The sequence below is a fragment of the Macadamia integrifolia genome, chromosome 9 (genome assembly GCF_013358625.1).
Source record: "Macadamia integrifolia cultivar HAES 741 chromosome 9, SCU_Mint_v3, whole genome shotgun sequence".
In the NCBI taxonomy this organism is placed as follows: Eukaryota; Viridiplantae; Streptophyta; class Magnoliopsida; order Proteales; family Proteaceae; genus Macadamia; species Macadamia integrifolia.
In genome coordinates, this window is record NC_056565.1 from 17,127,427 (window position 1) to 17,141,596 (window position 14,170).

Consider the following 14,170-nt stretch of genomic DNA (forward strand, 5'->3'; position numbering starts at 1 on the left):
TTTTTTTTTTTTTTTTTTGTAAAAATCTATTTGGGAGTTGATGTAACTTTTGACAGTTTCTTCCCTCCTTCATTAATGGAAAAAAAATACTTTTTCTTCACTCATTGTGCATCTTCAATTTCTATAAGGAAGTTCCATTATTCAGTTGAGCTTGATTTGGTCTTGTGTGTCTTAGTATTGCGAAGCATCATGCCTAGACCTGGGCCGCAGTGCAAGTATGCCCAACCCGGATTTGGACTTGATAGTGCCGAGCTGGAGCTCGTTCTTCATGCCTTAGATGTTAAGGTCTTTGACTTACCAAACTAGGGTATGGTCTTGGTAGTGCTAGCTTGACCTCGGTCTTAGATGTTGCGGAGCTGGAGCTCAGTCTTTATGCCTTAGATTTTAAGGTCTGAGTTGCCAAACTAGGGTCTGGTCTTGATAGCGCTGAGCTCGAGCTCGATCTTAGATGCTGCCGAGCTGGAGCTCGGTCTTTATGCCTTAGATGTTAAGGTCTTTGAGTTGCCAAACTAGGGTCTGGTCTTGGTAGCGCCGAGCTCGAGCTCGAGCTCGGTCTTAGATGCTACCGAGCTGGAGCTCAATCTTTATGCCTTAGATGTTAAGGTCTTTGAGTCACCAAACTAGGGTCTGGTCTTGGTAGCGCCGAGCTTAAGCTTGGTCTTAGAAGCTGCTGAGCTGATGCTCGGTCTTAGATGCTACCGAGCTAGAGCTTGGTCTTATATGCTATCGAGCTGGAGCTCGGTCTTATGCCTTATATGTTTAGGTCTTTGAGTCGCCAAACTAGGGTCTGGTCTTAGTAGCGCCGAGCTGGAGCTCGGTCTTAGAAGCTACCGAGCTGATGCTCGGTCTTAGATGCTGCCGAGTTGGAGCTCGGTCTTATGCCTTATATGTTAAGGCCTTTGTTTCCTTAGAAGGGCCAGATATTTGGGAGAAGCTTCATAGTATATTGATGTGTGGTATGCACTTGTGACAAATACATTGCTTCGAAATAGAATCTAATCCGCTCCGTGGATAAAATTGAATAACGAAGATATGAAAGCTAAGGTGCTGACAATATAAAATCGATAGGACTAACACCCAATCGAGGGGATTTCAATGAAATCTACTGATAAAATTATCTTCTGGTAAAATTTTTTGAGATTTTCAACATTCCATGCCCTTGGTAAAGCCGTACCCCCTGAGTTTGAAAGTGGTAAGTACCGAGGCACACCACTTTGGAGACTGTGTACCGGCCTTCCCAGTTCACGCTTAGCTTGCCTTCACTTCTTGGGTCTGCTGCAGCTGCTTTTCTGAGGATCAAGTCACAAACTATGAATCCCCGTGGTTGACCCTTCGGTTATGATATTGTCGGACTTTTTGATTGTAGGTTTCATTTCGCACAAGTGCTTCTTCCCAACTTCATCTATGAAGTCGATGTTTGCTTAGAGCCCTGCCTCGTTCTATGGGACTTCGAACACTGTTGATCGAAATGAGGCTTGGGTCACCTCCACAGGGGTTAAAACTTCAGTCCCGTATGCCAATCGAAACGGCGTCTCCTTTGTGGGGGTTTGGGCTGAGGTGCGGTATGCCCAAAGTACACTGAGTAGCTGGTCTGCCCAGTTCGATTGTGGTTGTGCTACAGTAGTGTTTCGGAAATCAATATTAAAGTTACTGCAGAAGAGCCTGAATTTTTTATTGTCGAATTGTCGACCATTATCCATGACCAGTACCTTTGGGACATCGTAGCGGTATATGACGTCGTCCCTCATGAACTTCTCCACCGCATGCTCAATAATTTTGGCTAGGGGACGTGGTTCCACCCATTTAGTAAAGTAATCAATAGCGACAATCAAGAATTGGACACCGCCCTTTCCTTTTTTGAACTGTCCTAGAATATCCATTCCTCACATTGCGAACGGGATCAGGCAGATCACGGAGCTAAGTTCTGTAGCCGAGACGTGTGGTATTGGGGCGTGTACTTGACACTTAAAGCACCGCCGGACGAATTTCATTGCATCTTGTTGCATTTTTTGCCAATAGAATCCTTAGTGCAACACCTTGTAGGCCAGTGCCCTTCCCCCTATGTGTCCCTCACAAATTCCTTCATGGACTTTGCAAAGTCTCTTCAGCTCGGTTCAGGGGCAAGCACTTCAGCAGGGGCCAGGATATTGCCCTTTTGTAAAGTGCTCCACCTTGGAAGGTGTATTTAGTTGCCCTCCTTTTGACTGCCCTTGCCTCTATCTGATCTCCTGGGAGGTGCCCATCTCGTAAATAGTCCATAATAGGGTCCATCCAGCTCGGCTCGGCTTGCTGCGTATTGTTGCACATCACTTCTTGCTCATAGGTAGGTTGGTCTAGTACTTCAAAGTATACTGAGCTTGCATAGTCCCCGAGTTCTGCTGTAGCTAATTTGGAGAGGGCATCTGCCACTGCATTTTCCCCCCGCGGGATCTGCACCATTACGAATGTGTAGAAACTGGTCACCAGACGACGTTCTTCTTTCAAATATTCGGCCATTCTCTCTTCTTTGGCCTCGTATTTCCCATTGACTTGGTTCACAATTAGTTGGGAGTCATTATGTGCGACCAGGTCATCTGTCATTGCCGCCTTTGCCAGTTCGATTCCTGTAATCAGGGCTTCATATTCTGCTTTATTATTTGTTGCGGGGAATGTAAATCTAAGGACGTACTGTATCATGAATTCCTCAAGGCTTCGCAGCACAAGTCCTACACCGCTCCTTGTTGTGGTGTTAAATCCATCAACAAATAGTTCCCACTTTCAGTTTAGCTCTGCTGCTTCTTCAGTCTGTGTACATTCTACCAAGAAATCAGCCAGTGCCTGACCCTTGATTGCGCTTCTTGGTCGAATTCAATGTTATGCTCACTTAACTCGACAGCCCAACTCACCATACATCCTGCTATGCTGGGGCTGTGAAGTGACTTTCTTAGCAGTTGATCAGTTAGTACAGTAATGGTGTGTGCTTGGAAGTAGGGCCTCAACTTCCTGGTTGTCACGATCAATCCCAGTGCAAACTTCTCAATTCTCCGATACCTTGTCTCCGCTTCTAGGAGCACATGAGTCACATAGTAGATAGGCCTCTGGGTCTTTCCCTCTTCTCTCCCGAGGACTACGCTAACGGCTACCACAGAGGTAGCGAGGTAAAGCTGTAGCTCCTCTCCGGGCTCTGGCTGGCTTAGCAGAGGGGGCCGGGTTAGGGAGGCTTTGATTTCTTCGAAAGCTGCTTCGCATTCCTCTGTCCAGCGAAATTGTTGTTTACCTTTTCCTCCTTTTAGTAGCTTGAAGAACGGAAGACACTTATCCCCAGCTTGGGACAAGAACCTGTTAAGTGCGGCCAGGCACCCCGTCAGTTTTTTAACTACATGAATGTTTCTTGGCAGATGCAATTCTTGAATGGCATCGATTTTGGAGGGGTTTGCCTCTATTCCCCTTTGTGATACTAGAAAGCCCAGGAATTTTCCAGAGGTTACTCCAAATACACACTTGGTTGGACTTAGTCTCATCTGGTTCTACCGTAGGACATCGAAGGCCTCCTTCAGATCTATCACATGATCAATGCCTTTCGCGCTCTTGAATAGCATATCATCAACGTAAACTTCCATATTTCTTCCGATCTGGCTTTGGAACATTGTATTCACCATCCTCTAGTAAGTGGCTCTAGCATTCTTTAGGCCAAAAGACATTGCAGTGTAGTAGTAGTTGCCCTGAGTGGTAAGGAAAGCAATTTTCTCATCTTCCACCTTCATCTTTATCTGGTTATAGTAGGAATATGTGTCCATAAAGGTTAGCATCTTATGGCCTGCAGTCGAGTCTATAAAGGAGTCAATCCGGGCCAAAGGATAACAGTCTTTGGGATAGGCCTTGTTTAGGTCGGTGTAGTCTATACATATCCTCCACTTTCCGTTGGACTTCGGAACCATGACCACATTGGCTAACCAGCTTGGGTACTTTACTTCCCTCAGAAACCCCACGGCTAGGAGTTTATCAACCTCCTCGTTGATGATGGTGTTTCGCTCAGTCGTGAAGTTCCTGTGTTTCTGCTGGACAGGCTTGAAGCTAGAGTTAACGTCCAGACTGTGCTCAACTATGGCCTTGGAGATGCCTAGCATATCAAAAGCTTTCCACACAAAAATATCAGAGTTTTCGTCGAGGAAGTTCAAAATCTCGTCGCAGCGTTGGGTGCTCAGCAATGTTCCGAGCTGGACAGTTTTTGATGGCTCGGCCTCAGTGATTGGGACAGTAAGCAGCTGTTCTACTGGCTCGGCTCAGGTCAGGAGGCTTCCATCTCGACAATAAAAAAAATTTACCATACACGCTAGGCCCGAGCATGGTTTCTTGACAGACTTTATGAAGTTGGCATAGCATTCTCAGGATTCCTTTTGGCTGGACTTGCATTCTCTGACTCCATTGTTGGTGGGGAATTGACTTTCATGTGCTTAGTGGACACAATCGACCCAAGGCCATTGAGATCAGGTCGGCCAAGGATTGCATTGTAGGGTGAGGTGATCTTGGCGACCATAAAAGAAACCATGGTAGTGGCTGTCTGAGCTCCCTGTCCAATGGTTACAGGCAAGTCTACAACTTCTTCTAGCTCTACTAGCGTGCCTGAAAATTCGTACAAGGGTCCTGGGGCTGGCTTTAAGGCCCCGGTGCCAAGCCCCAGTTTTATGAAGGCTTCGTAGGACATAAGGTCAACGGAGGCTCCTGTGTCCACTAGGACCCTGTGGAAGGGGTGGTTGGCCACCACTAATTGAACTACGACAGCGTTGTTGTGAGGCCAGTTCAATTCTTCTAGATCTCTGTCAGAGAACGTAATGGGTGGATCCATTCTAAGGGCTTTGAAGGCTGTTTCGTGATGCATACGAATCGCTCGTGTGCTTTGGCTTTTCTGACTGATTCCACCATGGGTCCACCCATGATTGTTAGAATAGCTGGACCCATGGGCTAGTTATCGTACGTGTCAGCTCAGTCCGGGGATGTTTCCTTTGGCGGCTCAACCTTATCTTGGCTCGACCTAGCATCGTCTCTCCTAGGCTCGGGCCAGTTCCCACCATGTTTCTGCTTCAAATACTTGTTAAGGTATCCAGCCTTGATGAGCTCATCAATTTCCCTTTTCAGAGACTTGTAGTCTTCAGTGTCATGTCCATGGTCTTAGTGGTGCCAGCAGTACCGGTTGGGGTTCATCTCCTCTGGTTTAGCCGTCATTAGCCTGGGCCAGCGAAAATACTTCTGATCTTAGATCTCTAAGAGCAAGTTTGTTTGGGAACGATCAAGTTCATATCGCTCAAGTTCAGTTGTGTCAAGAAACCGATCTATTCTGTTCTTCTTCGGCTCGCGAGAATCATCCCTAGGCCTCAGAGGCCTTTTCTTCTCCTTCTCTGACTGATCACCCCTGTCAGCTATCCCTCTGGCGGCTAGGACTTTCTCCATGTTGGCGTATTGATTGCACCATTTCAATAGCTTAGGCATTGTTTCTGGCAAGTCAAGGGCCAGAGACTGGACCAGATCAGGGTGCATTACCCCGTTGCACAACGTGCTATATGCCACTCCTTCCGGTAGGTTTTTCACCTCTAGTGTCGCCTTGGTGAATCGGGTAAGGAACTCTCTTATAGTCTCTCTTGCTCCCTGCCTCATGTTCATCACGTTTTGCATAGTTTGAATTTGCTTCATACTTGCTTAGAAACGTGTGAGGAACGCTCTTGTCAGCTCTTCATAGCTGCAGATGGACTGGGGCCGCAAGTTTGACATCCACACCAGTGCGGCTCCTTTTAATGAGGCTGCGAAGGTCAGGCAAAGAATTACGTCTAACCTTCCATAAACTGTCATGGCTGAGCTGTAGTACAGAAGATGATCATAGGGATCCGTGGTGCCGTCATATCCATTAAAGACTGGTATCACAAAATTTGGGGGCAACTCGGCGTCTATAAGTTCGTCAGACAGTGCATGATGGGCTGGAGTTACAGTTATGTCGGCCGGGTGCCTTTACATCTGCATTCCTTCTACTTGCTCAGTGAGGCGCTGGATGCGGCTCTCCAGGTCTTCCCTTCTTTCTTCAGCTCGGTGAACCGGGGAGCGACGTGCCATTTCAGCTCTTCTAGGGCTTCTTCCTCGATCTTGGTGACCACCGGGCCTACCCTGACCTTGCCGTGGTGCGCCTCTGGTTGGCCTGGTGAGCGATCCCTGACCTCCATGGGGCTGATCTTGTCGAGCTGTCCTCTGGGAGTTCTAGCGTTCTTCTCTGTGTGGACCCATGCCTCTAGTGAGTCTTTGAGGCGATAGCTGGCGTCTTCCTACCTAGGGTGGGGATCTACAAGCATCATGTGTCTCTGGACTTCAGTGACGTGCGGAACAACGAGCTCTCCCATTCTGGACGGGAATGGGACCTTGCCTGCGCCCTTCGGTAGGAGACTAGGGTAGTATTGAATGAATAGTGCATGATGTTCTGGCCGACCTCCTCCTAGCTGTTGATTGAGGTGTGACACTGTTGTTAGGAGATTTGTCGTTGGGTTGTCTGCCCGGAACATGCCTAGGTGGCTGAGCTGAACTAGTCCGTGGCACAGGAAGTGCTGAGCCAAACTGACGTATGAAGTACCGCACCAGTGTGTTTGTCGCTAACACCTACAGCTGCAGGCTCTGCATCTACTCTTCTATATTCGGGTGAGTTACCCGAGATGATGGGACATGGCGAGATAGCTGAGGGTTTTGCTCGCGCTGATCTCCCTCTCCCTGGGCAACTTGCACATCAAGTTGGGCTTGCTGGGGCCCTTGTGGAGGGTCTCTGCTGGGACATTTTCCTGTTCTGCCATTGGAGGTGAATGAGGACGTCCAAGTGGTAAACCACGAGCAGACCTTACTCGCATCGTTGTAGAAGAAACGACCTTCTCACTCCGTAATCGCATTGATCCAAGGTAGCTTTTTGTAACTGGTTCCCACAAACGGTGCCAATTTGATGTGGAAAAAATTGACCAGGTGATCCTCCCTGCAGTTCCTATTGATCCAGCCGACTTGCATAGAAGAGAAGACAAGGGAGAGCCGAGCTGACCCGATGGCGGACTCTCTGATGCCTAAGTCAGATCTTTCCACAACGGATGCTCAAGAGAGCTTTTTCCAATAAAAGAAGTGATCGATCCCTTTTGAGGGAGGCTTACCTTGATATTTATAGGCTGCTGATGGAGGGAGGATGGGAGACGTTTGTGGAGAGTCCTGTTAGGCGTAGAGTCCTTGAGGGTAATGGCTCTCTAATGCTGGGAATATTCCAGATCCTAGGGTATACCAGGGGAATATTCCCCTCTTATCTTGGAAATGCCAACCGTGTGAGGGGTAGATGTCTCTAGTGATGTGTAGTGGATAGAGTTATGTCCTTGTGAATAGGGATTACGTTCCTTGAATGTAGGAGTGCATGAGAGCACGTTTCTGGGATCCTTTTTGTTGACGTCGGGCCGAGGTGGCAACACGGCAAGATGAGATGCCGAGACGACAGCTTGGGCTGATGGAGGGCCAAGGTGGAAGCACGGCCTGATGGAGTGCCGAGGTGGCAGCTCGGGCTGATGGAGGGCCGAGGTGGCACACGACTAGATAAGGTATCAGAGTAGCATTGGTCAGGACGCTCCTTGCCCGTGCTGTGGTTAGGGAGAAATGCCCTCATCAATACCAAACACGGTAATCACTACCCATTAAGATATTTACCGGATGATTATGATAACTCTCCCACTCAAATATGCAAGAAGTTTAATGTTGTGGCAATGTAAACCACATCAGCTTTCATCCCATCATATCCGGCCATCAGCATGATGTGAGGTAGTGGATTGAAGTGATTTTGCTGCAGTTGTGATTTTGGTGGCTAAGGGGGTTATTCCATGGTTCATGTTGCAACAATGGTCAGCTTTACAGGGTATCTTTCCAGTACAGATTAGAAAATTACCCATTGTTATAAGGAAGCTAATCCTGTTGTTAATTTTCTAGCTAAGTCCACGGTAAAGTGGAAGCTTCCTCCTATACTTATGTGGCCGGCATCGATTCAAGAGGATCTTTGAGCTAATAGTCAAGGTAGACCTTGGTGTAGGGAGATCTAATCCCAACTGACGGGCAAATGTCTCTAGTTTTTTTTTTCTTCTCTATAGTTTCTTTTCCTCTCATTGCAGATGGCCATTCCGAAGATGGGGTTGAGGATTAGAATTTCTTGTTCTTTGTAATCTAGTTTTTGTCGGTCTGTTTATTTATTTGTTAATTTTTTCTCCTTTAATAAAAATGACCTTTTAGCGGGAAAAAAAAAATGTATCGGGCCATGGCTGTGATGACCCAACAATCTCTCCTTGAAGCCAAAGTACAGTTGGATCCCCTTGCAGTCTACATGAAATTGAAACATTTTCAACATATCACGATGTAGGACTACCATCGGTAGGTACTGTAAATAAATTTTAAACCCATTCTTCACCTTGTCAAACAGGTCAAAGTAGCAAGCACGGTTCAGCTTCGGGAGCGAGAGTGAGCGCTGTGGAGTCGGTGATCAGGAGATGGTGAGGCATATGAGTGGAGACCTCTACAAAGATGCAACAGCAGGAGATGTTCGTTGGCTACAGTCAGATATAGAATCCGTGGAGAGAAACGAGGAGCTCCTCTCTCTGACACCCGAGCAAAACAATTGCCTCCACATAGCAGCAAGGTTTGAACATGAAGAGTTCGTGCGTGGTGTTCTTAGTCATTGCCCTTCTCTCCTGTATCAGCAAAACAACAGAGGAGAAAACCCCCTTCATGTCGCTGCCAGGGCTGGCCACCTTCATGTGGTCAAACTCCTTACTGATTCCTTCCAATGGCTCCATCCTCCTCCAAGTTCTCAAAGTATTGAAAGTAACCCTAGAAATAACGCAACAGAGGGAGAAGAACAACCATCAGAAGGATTCCCGACAGAAGCTGACGAAGGGGAAACTAGAATTCAAATTCAAAACCAGGAGAATATCACAGCCCTTACCGATTCCACCCAGCCTCCTCGAATTTCTCAGAGCCAAAACATTAGAAATAGTGCAACAAATACTGCAGGAGATGATATAATCACAGAGAGGTCTCAAAGAGAAGCTGAGGAAGGGGAACGGCCTTCAAGTCCAATACGGTGGATGACTCAAAACCAACAGATTAGCACGAACCCTACCGATTCGGTCCAGCCTCCTCGAATTTCTCAGAACCAAAACAATAGAAATAGTGCAACTACAGAAGATGATATAATCTCAGAGAGGTCTCTGAGAGAAGCTGAGGAAGGGGAACGGCCTACTCTTCCAATGTGGAGTACTCAAAACCAGCAAAACACCATTGGGACTCTTGGAAGTTCTCCAAGTGAAAGTACAGGAGAACGGTCTGACATGCCAATATGGATAACTCAAAACCACGACGGTAGCACGCCTCTTCATGAAGCGTTGCGGAGCAAACACGAGGATGTGGCAATGCACCTATTGGATCTGGACTTGGAACTTCTCGTCGTTGTTGTCAATGCCAAAGGTGAGAGTCCGTTGTACTTGGCTGCCGAAGCCGGGTTTATCCGTGTTTTGACTAAAATCCTTCCGCAAGCCAGGCAAGCCAGGCATGTTAGCATTGCTGGTCCGAAGGGTCAGACTCCCATTCATGCGGCAGTTTTTGCTGCAAGTTCAGGTAATCATTTTCTTTTAGAATGCTGTTTTTTTTTTTTTTTTTTGGTGGGGGGGGGTTGTAAAGGGATGGTATGATTGTTCAATCATTGTCGGCAAATTAGGTTTTGATTAAGAAAACTAAGTTGAGTTTGGTCAAAAGATTAGAAACCTGGTCAAGAGTCGACTCGTCCTGTATTAAAAAATGACCAAATCATACTGAGTCATTCAAGACTTGTTTGCTTTGGCTGAATCACAGTAAAACGATCGATTCTTATCAAAAGTCTTAAGTATGTTTTTCTGAATAGTTTTGATGGCTGATGCTGAATGATTGGATGATTAAATGATTGTGCTTTGTATGAGCTTGCCACAGGGAGCATAAGAGTTCTACACGAATCATATCCAAGACTCATTAGAAAACGAGATTCATATGGAAAAACAGCTGTATACTATGCAACACAATCAGGTTCTATTAAGATACTGCGTCTGCTACTGGAGCTGGATGCTTCTTCTGCTTACATATGCGATGATGAAGGGCTCTCACCTCTATTGATTGCCGCCAGCGTAGGTCAACTTTCATATGTTCGGGCTATACTCAATGCCTGCCCTGCCTCAATTGAGACTTCTGATAACGGTGGCCGCAATGCACTTCACATAGCCGTGCTAAATTGCCATTTACGGAATTTCGAAAAATTGTTGAGAATGCCAGAAATGAAGACCCTTATCAACGAACCTGACCATGAAGGGAATACGCCGCTGCATCTAGCAAGCATGGACCATCAATATTCGAAAATAGACGTGCTGTTATCTACAATACGTGTGGACTTGACAATCATGAACAACGTCGGGCAGACAGCCTTCGATCTCTGCATTCTGAACAACGAACTTTCCGTGACAGGTCGACGGGTATGTTCGGAAAACAATATTCTGCAAGAATGGGATTTTTTCTCTTTCTACATACCATGGGTTTTAATATCGTATCGGTTCGGTGCATATCGTTCTCTTTTCGCTTTGTTTTATTTTTATTTTTTAGTTTTAAAGTATATTTATTTTACTATTTTATCTCTAAAATGATATGAATAATCGATCTGAATCGATCAAGTATCAATATTGATCTCAGTCTATATCAACAAAATATGATCAATATGATACCAATACTTTGAAACCATGTTTACAATTAAAACTACATCCATTAGTAAATAAGAAATTCCTTGATGATCCATCCTGTTACCTGAATTATGCAGACGGTCACGAGTATGAGTATTAGAAAGGCACGTAGGGGGCGAACACGCCCCCTACTAGGGGTGTCAATTTGTGGCCCGAACCGGGTAAACCGATCGGGACCGAACGTTTAAAGACCGGCCCGGCCCGGACCATTTATTAAACGGCCCGTTTATAAATGGTCGGTCTCGGTTTTGCTACTTGAACCGTCGGGCGCCCGACCGAGACCGACCGAATAACGCCCGACCAAGACCGGCCTATTGTGCACCGACTTGGCCCGACCCTTTAATGATTGTAGAATACCTATTTTACCCCCCAAATTAAAGAATAAAAACTAAAAAGTAAAGACATGTTCACATTTTAAATAATGGTTATATTTTGTATCATTTATTGATTTATTGTCATTTTTTTGGGCTTGCATAAGTGGGTCGGAATATAATAGCACATTTTAAAGAGGGCCCGTTTAAAAACCGGTTAAAGCCCGTTTAACATTAAACATGTCCGTAGCCCGGTTAAGGCCCGATTAAAACCCGATTAAGATGGTCCGATTATAACCCGAGACCGACCGACCGAATATAAAGTGTACCATGCCCTCAATAACTAAGCCCGATTAGTTAAATGGGCGGACACGGTGTAGCCTTTGAAAGTCTTTAAGCCCGATTAAGCCCGATCGAAATCGAACCGACCCGACCAGTTGACACCCCTACCCCCTACTACGCTTTCCAGCTGGGGGTTCACGAATAATCAATGCGGACGCCAAGGAGATGAAACAAGTGGCCAACACCCAATCAATTGTCGCAGCACTGCTTGCTACAATAACTTTTGCGGCAGCTTTTACAATTCCTGGCGGTTACAAGGCTGATGGATCTCCATTACTCATACACAAGAATGCACTTAAAGTCTTCTTTTTATCAGACTCAATTGCCTTGTGTTGCTCCATGGTGGCGCTGTTTCTGCTTCTTAGAGGTACGCTTCACAAAAATATTCTACAACAAACGGTGGATGAGAGTCTAGCACTAATTTTAGTCGCAATCTTCGCAACTATGACTGCTTTTGTTTCCGGTTTACACGCGGTGATATCGATTGATTCAATGTGGTTAGCGATTCTTGTCTGCATCATAGGCTCCAGCTTCTACTTTCTTTTCCGATTGATGGTACGTTTTGGCGCTTTCTGGACTCCTTCCGACCCCAAATTGCTGAGGAGACAGATAACCGGACTCCCTCTCCCACCCCCAATCAATAATTGACAAAATTGTATCGGCCCCCACTTTGTGCCCTTCTTTTTTCTACTTGTGGGTGGAATTCTTTCCACCAAAATTATGCTCCCTAATAAGTTGTGTTTCAATAAAAATAAATATAAAAAAATAAAAAAGAAAGAAAGAAAGAAAGAAAGTATACATTAATAGTTTCCATCAAAGTTTGAATTATTATATTTTTTGCCGAGTTTTCCTCTATCCTACAGCTACCTCCCCATATGGGAGAGCCTGAGAGGGTAATGATCATGATTCTTGGGTTAATCGTTATCTGCAATTATTTATTATTTATTTATTTTAATTTTATAAACACCTTGAAACTTGAAGATATCAAGCTACTCTTAGGAATTTCATTTTAACACCCAAAAAACTATTACTTATACATTTTTTTCATTATATACGGAGGGAAAGAAATCCTAGAAAGATCGGCATGTAAAAAAGGAAAAAGAAAAGGAGGCCACACGGAAGAATTGGGCGAGTTAGAGCTATGAGAAGCCAAAGCATCTGCTGCGAAATTAGGTTGACGATTAATATGCATGAACTCCACAAGATGGAAAGAGCTGGGGTAAAGTAGAAGAAATCATTGATGATGTTAACAATATGCAATGGAGTAGCATGATAAACTTTATGTAGGAATAATTGGGATTTCATACTTGATGGACAAGTTGTCTGTGCATCAAAGGGATGTTAAAACAAATGTTTAAAGTTTTAAAAATGGTTAGAGTTTTAATATTGTTAAAATAAATGTTTGAAGTCTTAAAAATTCATCCTAGATTTCATATTTTTATTTAAAATCTTCTCTCTCTCTCTCTCTCTCTCTCTCTTTTTCCTATTATTATTATTATTATTATTATTATTATTATTATTATTATTATTATTATTATTATTATTATTATTATTATTATTATGTTTCTACTCCAAATTTTTTTCTTCAACATATAAATATAAATTTGGGCAGAGGTTTCCCATCACACAAGCATGTAAAACCCCACAATGAGAGGGTGGGTCGATGGATACGTCGCATGAGGGATTAACATAATGATTTAGGAGTGTGTGTGTGTCCCATGAATCATTATGTGAGAGGATGTATCCTTCGCACTCCGGTGTCATGAGCGTCTCTTTCGTTCCTAACCTTTTGTTCTGAAGTTTGGTTTTTCTATAAGGTTTTTAAATAGAATCAAATGTAGCTTAAAGGAAATAAAATATTTCAATATAAGATGGACTATAGGATTGAGATGAGTTATTTTTCTTTGACATTAGGCCTGACCCAAAGTACAAAAATGGGCCATTAGCAGTGTTAGTCCCACCTTTGCAAAATCCTGGGAGGGATGAATTTGTCGTTGGTCCTATAACTCCTGTTTTTTTTTTTTTTTTTTTGGCACAAAATAACCTCTCTCATGACTCGAACCCGATGTATGCCCTGCCCTGGTAGCCCGACCTTTTATTCTTGCATTAAGCAATTACCTCTCAAAGTATACTTAATCCAATATTTTTATGCCCTTTTCAACTCTTTTTTTAACTCCCAGTGGCTTTAGCAGTGATATTTAATTTTGCTATTTTCTTCTTAAATTGAACAAATTTTCAGCTATTATCACATGCAACAAGTGGATGCCAATTATGCAAACTCAATTTTTTTACCAAGTGAAATATTTTTCATGAATTCTTAAAATAAATTTATATTTGAATAAGGAGTGAAAGAGGAGAAAATGTTTTATCAAAGTTTAATAAAAAGTTACCTCTTTGAAACCTTGAAAAAGTTATATTCCATCCATGACCTTGAGGGAGGAAAAAAAAATGTAACCAACTAAAATATTTTCATTAATAAAACCTAAAGCAGAAAGAACGACCACACTCCTTACAAAGAGAAACATCTTCAAATAAGAAAAAATCCTTACGAATAGTCTCTATCAATAGTTATATAATGAGAAAAAATTGATAAGGAGGCTAGTGTGGAGATTTTCTTACACGCTCTCTCACATTCCACATGTGGATTCCATGCTCTCTCCTCATTAAATGCCTTGTATTGGTTAATTCATCACCGACCCAACATTAGTGCAAAACTGCACACTCACATTTTAGTGAACC

The 14,170-nt window shown here is 44.1% G+C and overlaps 2 protein-coding genes across 2 annotated transcripts in view; one reads left to right on the plus strand and one right to left on the minus strand.

Moving 5' to 3' along the window:
• The window catches only part of LOC122089569 (protein ACCELERATED CELL DEATH 6-like), an 18,028-nt gene extending 5,858 nt beyond the window's left edge, over nucleotides 1–12,170 (plus strand). Inside the window, exons 2-4 of the mRNA XM_042659302.1 lie at nucleotides 8,444–9,636; nucleotides 9,985–10,655; nucleotides 11,546–12,170. Of these exons, the coding sequence (XP_042515236.1) occupies nucleotides 8,511–9,636; nucleotides 9,985–10,655; nucleotides 11,546–12,079 (2,331 nt within the window). The 5' untranslated portion in view covers nucleotides 8,444–8,510 and the 3' untranslated portion in view covers nucleotides 12,080–12,170. The remainder of the gene's footprint in view (nucleotides 1–8,443; nucleotides 9,637–9,984; nucleotides 10,656–11,545) is intronic.
• LOC122089568 lies at nucleotides 2,083–3,638 on the minus strand. The gene is made up of 3 exons (XM_042659301.1): nucleotides 3,511–3,638; nucleotides 2,800–3,318; nucleotides 2,083–2,716 (listed from the first exon to the last, which is right to left on the minus strand). Exons 1-3 carry the CDS (start codon nucleotides 3,636–3,638, stop codon nucleotides 2,083–2,085), a joined length of 1,281 nt encoding a protein of 426 aa, XP_042515235.1.
• Nucleotides 12,171–14,170: the final 2,000 nt, after the last annotated feature.

Excerpts from the sequence above, each read along its gene's own strand:
- LOC122089568 (XM_042659301.1), bottom strand. The coding sequence starts at position 3,638 with ATGGTGAATACAATGTTCCAAAGCCAGATCGGAAGAAATATGGAAGTT. Across the intron at positions 3,319-3,510 it reads GAGGCCTTCGATGTCCTACG|GTTCTTGTCCCAAGCTGGGG; the intron begins GTAGAACCAGAT and ends CGCACTTAACAG. Across the intron at positions 2,717-2,799 it reads AGGCACTGGCTGATTTCTTG|GAGCGGTGTAGGACTTGTGC; the intron begins GTAGAATGTACA and ends CACCACAACAAG.